General features: G+C 54.7%; 5 protein-coding genes across 5 annotated transcripts; 2 read left to right on the top strand and 3 right to left on the bottom strand.

The window, feature by feature from the left end:
* Positions 1-688: 688 nt before the first annotated feature.
* Positions 689-2,271, bottom strand: LTR77_007907 (uncharacterized protein; the record flags this gene model as incomplete). The annotated part of the gene is made up of 2 exons (XM_064805143.1): positions 689-1,572; positions 1,626-2,271. The coding sequence occupies 2 exons, from the start codon at positions 2,269-2,271 to the stop codon at positions 689-691; spliced, it is 1,530 nt and encodes a 509-aa protein (XP_064656985.1).
* Positions 2,272-3,247: 976 nt separating this feature from the next.
* Positions 3,248-4,423, bottom strand: LAP1 (Leucine aminopeptidase 1; the record flags this gene model as incomplete). Its single annotated transcript, XM_064805142.1, has 1 exon — positions 3,248-4,423. The coding sequence occupies one exon, from the start codon at positions 4,421-4,423 to the stop codon at positions 3,248-3,250; it is 1,176 nt and encodes a 391-aa protein (XP_064656984.1).
* A 288-nt stretch (positions 4,424-4,711) lies between these two features.
* On the top strand, positions 4,712-7,152 carry LEU1 (3-isopropylmalate dehydratase; the record flags this gene model as incomplete). Its single annotated transcript, XM_064805141.1, has 3 exons — positions 4,712-4,743; positions 4,803-4,951; positions 5,009-7,152. 3 exons carry the CDS (start codon positions 4,712-4,714, stop codon positions 7,150-7,152), a joined length of 2,325 nt encoding a protein of 774 aa, XP_064656983.1.
* A 374-nt stretch (positions 7,153-7,526) lies between these two features.
* LTR77_007904 (uncharacterized protein) lies at positions 7,527-9,442 on the top strand (the record flags this gene model as incomplete). Its single annotated transcript, XM_064805140.1, has 4 exons — positions 7,527-8,078; positions 8,133-8,356; positions 8,411-9,273; positions 9,324-9,442. The coding sequence occupies 4 exons, from the start codon at positions 7,527-7,529 to the stop codon at positions 9,440-9,442; spliced, it is 1,758 nt and encodes a 585-aa protein (XP_064656982.1).
* Positions 9,443-10,549: 1,107 nt separating this feature from the next.
* Positions 10,550-12,382, bottom strand: LTR77_007903 (uncharacterized protein; the record flags this gene model as incomplete). The annotated part of the gene is made up of 5 exons (XM_064805139.1): positions 10,550-10,698; positions 10,757-10,987; positions 11,040-12,065; positions 12,123-12,196; positions 12,252-12,382. 5 exons carry the CDS (start codon positions 12,380-12,382, stop codon positions 10,550-10,552), a joined length of 1,611 nt encoding a protein of 536 aa, XP_064656981.1.
* Between the last annotated feature and the right edge of the window lie 1,335 nt (positions 12,383-13,717).

The raw sequence follows: 13,717 nt of genomic DNA, 5'->3' as shown, positions 1-13,717 counted from the left end.
CAACCAGATGTCCAGCAAGCGGCCAGGAGGGAGGCGGTAGAGACTATTCCCGGGGGCCCTACCGCCTGGGCACGCGGCACGCCATGCACACGCCTCCAGTAGCCCAAAAGCCTAGGAAACGGGGTGGTCGACAGATTGCACAAAGCGGCGAATTGTCGGAGACGGTCAGATGGACTGAGCGGTGCTGGGCGTTGCTGCTGAGGTGGCCGAGCGGAGATCGCGATTCGTGAAGTTGGTGGAGCTGTAGCAAGCTTCAATGTTTCCAGGTTCCTCTCACAGCATCATCGACCAGGCCGAGCCTCCTTGAAGTCTAAATCGCGGTATTATTTGCGCGTCGCCTAAGATGTTGCGTACATGTGTGGTTGGTGTAGGAGTGCACGATGAACGGCTAGAAGCAAGTTTGTAGTACGGCAAGAGCGAACGAAGGCCTCTTCGCACCACAGCAGAACAGTAAAACGCAACGAGAAGATTCGCTAAACGTAGGTGACATGCATTACTATGTTCATTCTCATCCCAGCAAGAACTACAGGTATGTCCACTTCCTCGCTATGCCACAATACGCCCCAATCGACCCAACGCCCAGTAGCACCGACGCTGTAGAACATCAAACCCGCTATGCTTCCCCATCCCTTGTGGAATCAACGCGATGTGCCGTCTGATGCCGCTTCTCAAAAACACACCCCCTCTCCTACCCCATCAACATCCTCGCCGCATGCTCACCCCCCGACTCCGCCGCCTCGGCCGCCAAATGCGCAATCTCCTCCTGCACATGCAGCGGATTCGGGTAAAACCAAGCCGTCACCGCGATCAGAATATAAACCATCACGCACAGCGCGCCCTCGAGGTAGTCGGACTTCTCGTCTCTAAGGAAGTTGCCCACGACCACGATCGCGAGGATCAGCACCACGGCGTCGAAGAGCTCAAAGTTCAGGCCCATTTGCGCGCCCAGGCCCCAGCCGACGATGACTACGAGAGGCGTGTTGAGCAGCGCGGTCTGGATGCTGGCGCCGAGGACGTGCGCGAGGGCAAAGTTCATCTGGTTGTCGTATGCTTCGTCAACGGCCGTGAGGTGCTCGCTGGCTTTTTCAACGACGGGGATGAGGATGAGGCCGACGAAGTGGTCGCTGACGCCGCGTTCCGTGACGATGTACTCGATCTGCTGTACCAAGAAGATGGCCATGAACGACACGAACGTCAGCGCGATGCAGAGCGCGATAATGGATTCGGTGAAGGTGAGTTTGGCTTTCGCCAGGTCTTTGTGGCGGTCGTGGTCGCGCTCCTCGTCGGCTTCGAGGATGTCCTCGTACAGGCCGTGGTGAGATCTACTCTGGAACCACAGGTACATCAGAAAGGCGATGAGCAGGACGATGGCCGTGGCGTGGGAGATGTGGAGGGTTTCCGTCTTGAGGCTGGCCTGGCCGATGATCTCGCGGTTCAGGAGGCTGTTGTAGTAGACGGTGGGGATGATGAGGCCCATGCCCGCGACGAGCATAAGATTACTACCCACTTCGCTGATGGCCTCGTGGAACGTCTGTTGGGGGTGGAAAATCCCGCCGACGAAGAAGCAGGTGCCTGTGTATTTGTTAGTTTTAATTCAGACTTGGATATGAGCGGTGCCAACGTACCAAGACACAGAAGCATGTTGGCCAAGATTGAGCCCAGAATCGCCGCCTGTATGACCTGCACGTTCTTGCTCCCACCCTTGATCAACACCATGAAGAGAATGATCTCAACAAGGCTCCCAAACGTCGTCTCCAGAATCACACCCACCACTTTCGGTATCTTCCTCGCCAGCTCCTGACCAGCGAATCCGACCAGGTTCGCCGCCGGCACCATGCCAATATATGCGGTAATAAAGATCCACAGCGAATGCGTCCTCTCTTCCGGCGGCTTCGCAGCATCTAGAAAGTGCAGCACCATTGCCGCTATCGTGAACGGCCACAGCACATTCGTCCACTTCGAGACATGATTCGAGCTCCTCCAGCAGATGCGTACAAAGTGCCAGGGGTGGAACCAGCTGCGACCGCTCTCGCCGTCGGGCTCGATGCCAGGAGTCACTTTGTGGCCGTTGTGGTTAACTTGCTTGGCCTCGCCGCGCTCCGCTCTGCTGCCGTCATTCTGGCGGGAGCGGTTGCGGGTGTTGTTGCGCTTGCGATTGCGTTCGCTCCGGTTGCGGGTCCCCTGCGCGCTGGCGCTCTTGCGGTTGAAGAGGTGCATGCCCTCGCGGTCATGCTCTGAAGGCTGGGTCGGTTGGCCCTTTTCGCGGTCCATTGTGGCGGTTGTTTGTGGTGATTGAGTGGGTGTGGGAGTGGAAGGGCAAAGATGAGGCTTAGGTGTGGTTGTTGCTCAGGCCGATGCGGTTGCTGTGCTGTCGAGGGGAGCACGAGCTCAGGTTACGAAGGGGAGTGCACGAACTTCCTCGTGCGTAGGGATAGCACACAGGCATTCAGCGTGGTAGTAGAAGAGGACGCTTGATGAGGTCAAGTTGCGAAGGAACGTGGTGTGCTGCTGCTGCTGCAACCGATCGAGACCAGCAAAGCATGTTTCGAAGTTGGCAATCGCTGGCACGCCTTGGTCGTTAATAAAACAACGCGGTCGCGCTTAGTTCTAAGTGCATCGGAGACAGATCCCGGATGCAAATCATTCGCCTTCTCCCACGACTGCAAAAACAACGACTGTCACAATCTATCAATTGCTACAGAATATACGTTTCTCGAGTGCTCCACTCATTCAATGCTTCGTCTCGCCGAGAGAAGCCAATTCTACAAAAGCACAAGCATCTCCTCGTCTTGCTCCTGTCGAAGCTACAACTTGGCTTCCGTAGGCCCAGACGCTAGAGCAAGTCGAAAGCATGTTGTGAGATCGTGCGATGTGAGATGAGCTGGCAGTCGAGGCAGTGCTGCTGGAGTTGGTCAGGCAAGCTGCCGACGGTAGGAAGGGCTTGGTATGGGAAGATGGGATTATGGTTCTTCTCACAGACAGCGACAACCCACCGATACGAGAGAGGTGGCTACTTCCGTGCACTGGGGTTTGAGAGACAACATCGACTGCCCCCGAACGGATCTGATGGTTGTTGATGCCGCCTCGTCACTTTTGGAGAGACGTGGAAGAGACTTGGTTATAAGGTGCTCAAGTCCAAGGAAGCGTGAACGCGGTGAAATGCTATACATGAGCTTCAAGCTCATACAAATATCCTGGCAGACTTCCAACAAGCCAATGCCAACCAACAAAACGTTCTCTCGCATCATCAATCAAATGTTGAGAACGCAAGCTCGTAGGCGAGACCCAGGGTCAACCGGGCGTGCTGCAGCATATGATCGAAATCAAGATATTCAATCAGATCCTCCGTCGTATGGATCTTCTTGTCCGAGTACTTGAAGTCGCTCTCAATGACGAACGCGCTCGGGTAGCCAGCCTTCGCTGCCGATGCGTGGTCTGAACACGCGTAGCCGCACTTGGTCTCGACGTACGGAATATCGCAGTACGAGCTCACGACCTCCTTGATGAAGTCGGTGAGGCCTGCATCAACGTAGTCGGTGATGACGCCGACAGACTCCTGCTCTCCAGCAGCGATTGTGCCGCGGGTGTAGCCCGTCATGTCTTGCTGCAGCATAGCTTTGACGTCGCGGCCTTGTCTGGAGTACTCGTTGAAAATGGCTTGAGAACCGAGCAGACCGCCTTCTTCTGCGCTGTACCAGTGGAACTCGACTGTGTTCTCAGCTCTACCGTGAGCTATGTCCTCGTCCTGAAGTAGGACTCGCAGCGCTTCGAGGATCGTGACGGTGCCAGACCCATCGTCGTCCGCGCCAGGTGCAGCAAGGATGCTCGGCAGGAAGAGGTTTATGCTGTCCTGATGAGCACCAATGACGACCGTCTTCTCGCTCTTGCCTGGCAAAGTGGCGATGATGCTGCTTTGCTGCCAGTCATGCTCGAAGGGCTGGACGATGCCAACGCCTGCGTCCGTCAAGGTCTTGTTGACCTGCTCCATTAACCACTCAGACGACTTCTTGCCGTAGTCCGACTTGTAGTAGCGCGTGTGGAAGCTCGTGAACGTCTCCAGATGCGAGCGCATGTTGTCCTTGTCCAGCTTCTCCAGCAGCGGTGATACTGTCTCATTATTCTCGACCTTCTTTGGGTACTTCACGGACTTCTTGACTGCTTCTGCCCTGCTCTCCAGTTCTGCGTCGCCGAGCGAGGATGTCACGTCAAAGAACTGCAGACCCTGTCGTCGCAGCGCCCACTTCTCCTCTTCGGTCACCCACTGTCTTTGATTCGGTCCATGCTCGATGAGGAAGCGCTCTTCAATCGCGACAGGCTGCTGGGGGCGTAGTCGATCGAGAGCGTTGCTGAGGCCGAGAGGGAGCGATAAGGCGTGCGATTGTGATGCTGCTGCGAGGCAGCTGAGTAGCAATGTCGACCTCATCTCTGCTTGAGTCTAGAGGAAGAAGTCCACGGTATGATTGTCGAAAGATAAGACGCGTTTGCTCATCGACAAGGCAACGAGCTCGATGACGGATCCTTGGCCCAAGCCAGCTGCTCCAGCCAATAAGCAAGAGGCGGTCTCTGCTGAGGTCTCTTCTTGAGCGATATCGGCGACGACGAGCACAACCTTTGCTTAAGGTATATCTCGTTCCGCGCCACGAGAGGAGTCTTGCACATTTCCCTACATCTTCTCCTCTTTGCAGTACAAAGCGCTTCAACATTAGTCAAAATGCCTAGCGCTGTGAAAGGCCCGCAGACCTTGTGAGTCAAAGATCTCCCAATTATCGATTTTAAGTCCACACAACTGACTCGGCTGCAAGGTACGACAAGGTGTTCGAAAGCCATATCGTCGACGAGCAGGACGATGGCACAATCCTCCTCTACATCGACCGACACTTGGTCCACGAGGTTACTTCGCCTCAAGCCTTCGAGGGGTTGACCAACGCTGGACGAAAAGTTCGACGAACAGGTACGGTGATCAGTGAGGAGATGGTGTGAATGTAGCTAACATACTATTCTTCCGTAGACAACACTCTTGTTACCGTCGACCACAACACTCCCACCGCCCCTCGATCGACCTACAAGAACGTCAGCCAATTCGTCAAAGAGGATGACTCGAGACTACAATGCGAGACACTGGAACAGAATGTCAAGGACTTCAAGCTCACGTACTTCGGCTTGGGCGACAAGAGACAAGGCATCGTGCATGTGATCGGTCCAGAGCAAGGCTTCACACTCCCAGGCACGACTGTCGTATGCGGAGACAGCCATACCAGCACACATGGCGCGTTCGGTGCTCTGGCCTTTGGCATCGGCACAAGTGAGGTCGAGCATGTTTTGGCCACGCAGACGCTCATGACGAGGAGGAGTAAGAACATGAGAGTGCAGGTAGATGGACAGCTGGCTCCCGGTGTGAGCAGCAAGGACATTATCCTTTATGTGATTGGCAAGATTGGCACGGCTGGTGGCACGGGGCATGTGATTGAGTACTGTGGAAGCGCAATCCGAAGTCTAAGTATTGAGGCTAGGATGTCCATCTGCAACATGAGCATCGAGGCTGGAGCAAGAGCAGGTCTGGTGGCGCCTGACGAGACTACCTTCGAATACATCAAGGGTCGACCGCTTGCACCAAAGCCTGACTCTGCTGAGTGGAGGAAGGCTGTCAAGTACTGGGAAGGTCTGAAATCGGATCCCGACGCGAAGTTCGACGAGGACATCTTCATCGACGCGAAGGACATTGAGCCTACCGTGTCATGGGGTACGAGCCCTCAGGACGTCGTTGGCATTACTGGAATGGTCCCAGCACCAGAAGACTTCGACGACAAAGACAAGAAGGAGGCTTGTGTGCGCGCGCTTGAGTACATGGGACTCAAAGCACACACGAAGATGACAGACATCACACTCGACAAGGTGTTCATTGGCTCTTGCACGAACTCGCGGATAGAAGATTTGAGGACGGCAGCGCATATTGTGAAGGGCAAGAAGATCGCACCAAATCTCAAGCGCGCCATGATTGTACCTGGCTCTGGCTTGGTCAAGAATCAAGCAGAGGCAGAAGGTCTTGATCAGGTGTTCGAGGATGCCGGCTTTGAGTGGCGAGAAGCTGGGTGCTCGATGTGTCTCGGTATGAACCCGGACATCCTCTCACCTCAAGAACGATGCGCAAGTACAAGCAATCGCAACTTCGAGGGTCGGCAAGGTGCCGGTGGACGGACGCATCTCATGTCGCCTGCCATGGCTGCTGCTGCCGCGCTTGTTGGCAAGCTGGCAGACGTTCGAGAACTCGCTGGCTATGAGCAAGCTCTGCCCAGCTCGAAGTCAGCACCCAAAGACATCCAACCGCCTACAGTCGACGACCCTGATTCGGACGCTGATCTCGACAACATCCTCGACCACACTGAGGACAGCCAAGGCAACGTCGTAAAGACCGGAGCACCATCCACCGGCAACGGCATGCCACCATTCAAGCAGCTCAAAGGCATCGCAGCACCAATGGAGCGCGCCAACGTCGACACCGACGCCATCATCCCCAAACAATTCCTCAAGACCATCAAACGCGCCGGCCTAGCCAAAGGTCTCTTCTACGCCCAACGCTGGAACGCCGACGGCACCGAGAACAAGGACTTCGTCCTCAACAAAGAGCCCTACCGGAAGTCCAAGATCCTCGTCGTCTGGGGCCCCAACTTCGGCTGCGGCAGCTCACGCGAACATGCTCCCTGGGCCCTTCTGGACTTCGGCATCAAATGCATCATCGCCCGCTCCTTCGGCGACATCTTCTTCAACAACACGTTCAAGAACGGCATGCTCCCGCTCAAAATCGACAACGAGTCCGACCTGAAAACCATCTTCGAGCAAGCGCAAGCCGGCAAGGAAATCGAAGTCGACCTCGAAGCCAACGTCGTCAAAGACGCCGAGGGCAAGGAGCTGGCGAAGTTCGAGGTGGAGAGTTTCAGACGGCATTGTTTGTTGAACGGGCTGGATGACATTGGGTTGACGCTGGAGAAGGAGGGGAAGATTGAGCGGTTTGAGAAGAGGCGGACGGAAGAAACGCCGTGGTTGGATGGGAGTGGGTATTTGAGTCGGCATCGGACGGGGCCGGTGAAGGTGGATGCGGCGCCGGTGCCGAAGACGAATCGGGGGGAAGAGAAGAGTGAGCCGTTGGAGTGGTAGAATAGTGTTATCTCAAAAGCGATGTTGTGTGCACATACTTGTTTTTGTTTCTGCTACGCTGAGAGAGATCGGCCGTTGAAGTCAGGGGTCTTCTTAAAACCGAACATTCCTTCATCCCTATCCTTTCTTTGAGGATCACCCGTTACTCTGATTCGAACACCCCATAGACATCGATCCATCCTATTGTACGACAAACAAGCGAGAGATGTTGTCACGATAAAGGTTGGCCTGTCCATGGCCGAGCGTGTGCACAATCACTGAAGGTGGAGCAAGATTTGTACTTCCGTCCACCACCATGCTGAACTCCTTATACCGTTCCTTCAATTGTACACTTTCCATATAAAACCAAATCCTTTACCTGTGAAGACAACAAGATGTCCTCAGCCCAACCCGCCTGGAAGCAAAAAGCCGCCGCCAAACGAGCAGCCCAATACGCCTCTATCCCTCCAGAATGGCGACTCCAGGAACGCCTTCCACAACCGAAAGACACCTACTCGTACCTCAAAACCTCCGGTCTCCTAACTCCAGAAGAGCTCGAAATAACCGAAACGGCCTCCGCCGCCCTGCTCCTCCGCCGAATGGCCTCCGGCTCTCTCTCCGCCGTCACCGTGACCAAAGCTTTCTGCCACCGAGCCGCCCTGGCTCAGCAGCTAATTAGATGCTGCACGGAGATGTTCTTCGACGAAGCGGTCCGGCGAGCGGAGCAATTGGATCAGCATCTCGCTTCTACAGGGACGGTGGTGGGACCGCTCCATGGGCTTCCGGTGTCGTTGAAGGATGGCTTTGATGTCGAGGGACAGGACTCGACGTTGGGGTGGGTGAGTGAGATTGGGAAGCCGGCGAGGGAGGACGCGGTGTTGGTGGGTGTTTTGAGGAGGCAAGGGGCGGTCTTTTATGTTAAGACGAATATTCCGCAGTCGCTTATGGTATGTATAAGGTGGTGGGTGCCACGAGAAGGGAATGTGCTAATGTGAGGGCAGATGTCGGATTCCTATAACCATATCTTCAAGCAGTCGGTTAATGCTTTTCATAATGAGCTGATTTCTGGTGGTAGCTCGGGCGGTGAAGGGGCGCTGGTGGGGGCGAGAGGGAGTATTATTGGGATTGGCACTGACATCGGAGGCTCAGTACGCATACCGGCCAACCTACAAGGACTCTATGGACTCTGTCCTACGAGCCGACGTATAGCTTGGGAGAAATCAGGGTTTGCTACCACTCTCTCATACTCATGACTGCTTTGCTGACTGAATGCCAACAGCTCCCGCGAGTATATCGTTCCCTCTGTCGCAGGGCCGATGTGCCATGATCTGTCTACTCTGGAACTATTCATGGAAGGCATGCTAGCAGGAGAGCCATGGCTATACGACCCAGTGACTGTACCTCTACCCTGGCGGAAGCAGCTGGCCGAGAAGCCAACCAGCACACCGCTGAGGATAGGGTACTATTGGGACGATGGACACGTGAGAGTGCAGCCGCCTATTGAACTGGCTACTCGGAAGGCCGTCGAAGCGTTGAAGGACGCCGGACACAAAGGTAAGAAGTCATCAACATTCTCGAGTGGCGATTGCTTCGCTAACTTGGATAAAGTGTTCAAGTGGGATACCACCGGACACGACCGCGCATACGATCTTTGGCTCAAAGGCGTCCTCGCAGATGGCGGCTCACGATGTCGTAAGCTCTGTGAGGCAGGCGGTGGACAGCCATTGATCGAAGGCATGCTGGTTGGACAGGAGAAGGACAAGCTGGATGTCGAGCGAGGAGAAGCTGTAAGCATCCAGCCCGTCACGCCTCGAATTATTTCATCCCTGCTGAACAACCCATCTCAGGTCGCCCGCGAGATCCGAGACTACCAAAAGCACTACCTCTCCCGCTGGCACGAAGCAAAGCTAGATGCTCTCATCATGCCCGTGCAGACGTATGTTGGCTTCCGACCGAAGGAATGGGTGAAAGCAAGCGTCTACGTCGGTTATAGCTCACAATGGAACCTGGCCGATTTTGCGGTCGTGTCAATGCCTGTTGAGACGGAGTACCCGGACGACCTGCCGGCAAGTGAAGAGGGTGAAAGTAGCTGGAAGGAACACACGCCAAGGAACGAGTCGGATAGGTATAATTGGGAGCAATGTGAGTTTGCGTTTGAACTAGATGGGCTCGAGATACTAACAGTCTTGTAGATGATCCGGAGTTAGTCAAGGGGATGCCGGTGAGTATTCAGGTTGTTGGTGGGAAATTTGGCGAGGAGAGGGCAGTAGCTGTCGCGAAGGCGGTGGAAGAGGCGCTGAAAGATCGATAAAGGTTAAGACGATAAACAGCATGGTCAAGTAGGAATTGGAGATAGCTCGTTATTCAGATAATATCTCCGATCGCAAGACCTTGTGATATTGTGACATCCAAGCAGATGGTTGTTGCAGCAGGAGTGAAGCCGAGAGGCCCACTTCCAACTTCTGCCGCTATTCAACAGAACACTTTTTTGAAGAAGTCGTAAACCGCCTTACACTCAATTGAGGTCGAAAATATTTCCAGCGCTGCTGGTCTAGGTACTGACAATGCCATCACTAACGTCCCACCTCATCAACCTCGACTCCGGAGCTCTCAAAGCAGCAACCACCCACCCCTTCCTGGAAGCAGCAGCAACAAACCAGCTCCCGTTAGACAAACTCAAGTCATGGCTCGCTCAGGACCGCCTATACCAACTAGCCTACGTGAACTTCATCGGCCGAATGATAGCAATGATACCCGTCCCCGCCAGCTCCGACAGAGAAACCTCCCTCGAGTGGCGAGCCGTCGACCTCCTCATCGACAGCCTCACCAACATCCGGCAGGAGATGAAACTCTTCGAAGACACCGCCGAGGCCGAAGGCTGGCTCGAAGAGATCTGCTCCGTTGAGCCTACAGTCCAGACACGAGCGTATCAGGACCTCTTTGCTGGTGCAACAGCACAAGGACGACCGCTTATAGTTGGGCTTACCGTGCTGTGGGCGACGGAGGAGATCTATCTACGCTCCTGGAGGCACGCCTGGAGTAAGATGGACCAAGGACGGCCGGCGAAGGAAAAGGATCTCATGCAGAGGGTCTTCATCCCAAATTGGAGTTCGGGGGTGTTTGAGGCGTTTGTGAGGAGGATTGGGGGGTTGGTGAACAAGTTCGGGGGGTATTACGAAGAGGATAGTTGGGAGTGGAAGGAGTGTGAGAGGGCTTGGGGGCAGGTGGTTTGGGCGGAGAAGGAGTTCTGGCCGGAGGTGAAGAGCTCGTGAGACCGGCTCGATTTGAAAGGCAGTGGCGTTTTGACAACAGATGTTGTATTGCAGTGTACGTTTTCAGATGCAGTGCCCATATTTTCAATGTTCGCTCATGCGGACGAAGCTTTTTGACCGGTCAACAGCGACGGGTGCCGGATGCCTCAAGCCTTGTTACCCCCAACCTCGTGTGTCTCAGCGGTCGTATCGCCCTTTGGCAAGTCTTCGGCAACAGACGTAGCGTCTCCGGCACCGAACAGGTGCTTCTCCGCAACGATGGTCTGGCGCTCCTTTAGGTCGTTGCCCTCGAACACTAGGACAAGAAAGTTAGCAAAAGCCAGCATATTCCGATGAAGCTGGAATCCACTTACAGAACGTCAACTCCTCCAAAGTCCTTCCCTTAGTCTCAGGCCAGAGGAAGTAGATGCAGACGATTTCGAAGGCCAGCCAGCAGACGTACATCAAGAGGTACTTCCAGCCGGCATTGCCCATACCAATGGGGTTGACGAATGTGCTGAAGGCGCCAGCACCACGTCCCCAGAACTGGAAAACGGTGATGCCGCGGGATCGGATTGCGTACGGGAAGAGCTCGACCAGGTAGGCTAAACTTCTCATTAGCAGTGCTTTCCAAAATGGCTGCATTTGGGAACATACTGTAGGTCAGAGCATTATACCCCAAATTGTAGCAAGGCGAGTACAAAAAGATGAAGAAGATCACCAATTTGCCAGCCACCAGCGACTCCGTCATCGCATATCGTGCATTCGCAATAGTCCAGCCAACGTAACAACACAGCAGCGAGCAGGCGCAGGCCAAGTACATCTTCCTTCTCGGGAACTTGTTGACGATCAGAGCGAAGAACGTCGCGTTGATAAGCTGCCAGGCGACATTGCCAACGTTGATCTTCTGGTTCGTGAAGGGGTCGGTGTACCCGATTTGCTCCAGGATAGTCGACATGTAGTACGAGATGAGCGTGTTGCCAGACCACTGCGTGAAGAGACCGAGCAGAGAGCCGATGAGGATACGCTTCTGGTTACCTTTTGTCCTGACCAGATCCAGCCAGGAGAGCTTCGCGGTCTCGAGTTCGAGCTTGATGGTCGTCTCCATTTGAGCGAACTCGGCGGCTACGATGGGGTTGTTGCGGTCGCCTTCACCGTGATACTTGACCAGGATCTCGAAAGCCTCTTCTCGGCGGTCCTTGGAGATGAGGTAGCGGGGTGATTCCGGCACGAAGAAGATGAGTCCAACTTGGAAGAAGGATGGGATGGCCTGCATGAGCGATGGCAGTCTCCAGGACCAGTCTGAGCCAATCTTCGATGTACCGAAGACGATACCAGCTGCTGCAAGCGCCCCGATGAAGTAGCTGGAGTTGAACAGAGAGCCGAGGACTGGTCGTTCCTTCGGGTAGCCGAGTTCACCGAGCAAGGCAGAGCCGGAGACGATGCAGGGAGCGATACCGAAGCCTAGGATAGCACGAGCCATGATGTACATGACCACGTGAACGCTGCAGCATTGGATGATGGCGCCGACGATCATGATCATGCTGCCAGTAAAGATGGACCAGCGGCGACCAAACCGCTGAGCAAACCATGGGATGAAGGGCACGCTGGCGATGGCGCCAAAGTTGTATGCGGCGGCGATGGTGCCGTTGAGGGCATAATGGTCACCGGGGTTGTCGAAGTCTGTAGGGACGCATCAGCATCAGTCAAGCTTGCTCCTCAAACACCCAAATGCCTTACACTCTTGCCATGCCGGAACAAACTGGACAGCGTTGATCATCTGGCTGTCCCAGCCCGAGGTCATCTCAATACCCCTACAAGTCCCGTAAGCTTCCACCCTGTCTCAACAGCACACGAATAACTCCTTACATGCATGTCGGAAACAAAAAGAGATACAGATATCTCAAGTTCCGCTTCTGATACCACGGCACCTTGTCCTCCTCAATGGCCCTCGTAACCACGGGATCCGCGCCCTCTGCTGAAAACCCTCCCATACCCATCTTTGCTGCTGTCCAAGCTTCTCGAAGCCGTCGCCGAGAGATTGCTCGAGGAGGTCGAAGGAGCAGCCCTGTAGAATGTGAAGGCGGAGAGGCCGATGGAGACAGACTTACCAGCAGGGCGGTGGAGCTATATACACCATCCAGACCTACCTTGTATGCAGCTCAGCACTACTACACCTTACATGAAGTGCCTGTGCTCGCGCTCGTGCTTCATACCCGCATACAACCCCATTCACCTACCTTGTCCCAGACCACGCAGCTTCGGACCGCGGTTCCAGCACCAGCATACAGCTCACTCGCATTAAAGCCCTTGGCATCACCTCAAACACATCCCCAAACCCACCCAGAGGCTGGGAAACCGAATGCGTAGCGTATCCCTGCTGCGCATCAATGCTACTCTCTCTGCTCCAGCCTTCGGCAAGCCTTTCGTTCTCAAGAGCCGGTGGAAGGCGAGCAAGTCTTTCTCGTGTTCTTGATGCCCATCAAGAGTCATGCGAGTCGAGGCCAAGGTGAGCTCCGCAAGCCACCTGTCTTGGCCAGCATGGTGTCATTTAGCCTGATAGTCTGATGTTCGTGGGTAAAACAATCCGACAGCCGCACGAAGGTGAAGTGTATGGTGAGATCCTGGAGGATGCGACCCCACGGGGCGAGCATGGGCGAGATAGTGGAGGCTCGGTTGCTTGCCGAATATCGCTGGGTCTTTCCTCTTTCGGTTGGCACGTGCGCATCACGTGAATAGAACAGGTGAAGCGAGTGCGAGTTTGAGGACATCAGTCTTACTTGCTTCGTCAAATTGATATCTGAGGGTGAGAGAAAGATACTATACGGAGTTTCAGATCATACCATCTTTTGCGACAGAACAACCGGCGGTACGACGGTCATACCATCCGCCATGATGTTGGCGATATGAATTCGTACGGAGTGAGGAGTAAGCCGATAGCTCGCGTTGCGATGCTTGCAATGCGAGACACAGCATATTAGAGTGAGACTTGATCGCTCTACGGCCGAGAGTCACGGAAATCATAATGCTATTTTCCGAAACCAAAGGCGATAGTTCGCGAACCAGGTGGTGGTTGTTTTACAGCTTCTAGAACAAAAACCCTAGTGATCCATCTCCAACCCAGCTTAGGGCAAACCAGACCACACAATCCCAGTCCATCACTGCCAAGCAGCCAGCCAACCGTAGGTATTCACATCCCTCTCCCAGTTTCCCGAAGTCAGCATACGTACACCCTCCCCCTCCACGCAAAGCCCACCACATCCACATCCCCCCCAACGCAGCCACCCTCACTCCATCCCAATCATCCCCTCAGTCGGACAAGTCTCAGGACACTC

The sequence above is a fragment of the Saxophila tyrrhenica genome (assembly GCF_035928015.1).
Source record: "Saxophila tyrrhenica strain CCFEE 5935 chromosome Unknown scaffold_12, whole genome shotgun sequence".
Lineage (NCBI taxonomy): Eukaryota > Fungi > Ascomycota > Dothideomycetes > Mycosphaerellales > Extremaceae > Saxophila > Saxophila tyrrhenica.
Note: the sequence above shows the minus strand (reverse complement) of the source record. Positions and strands in the feature narration are given on the sequence as shown.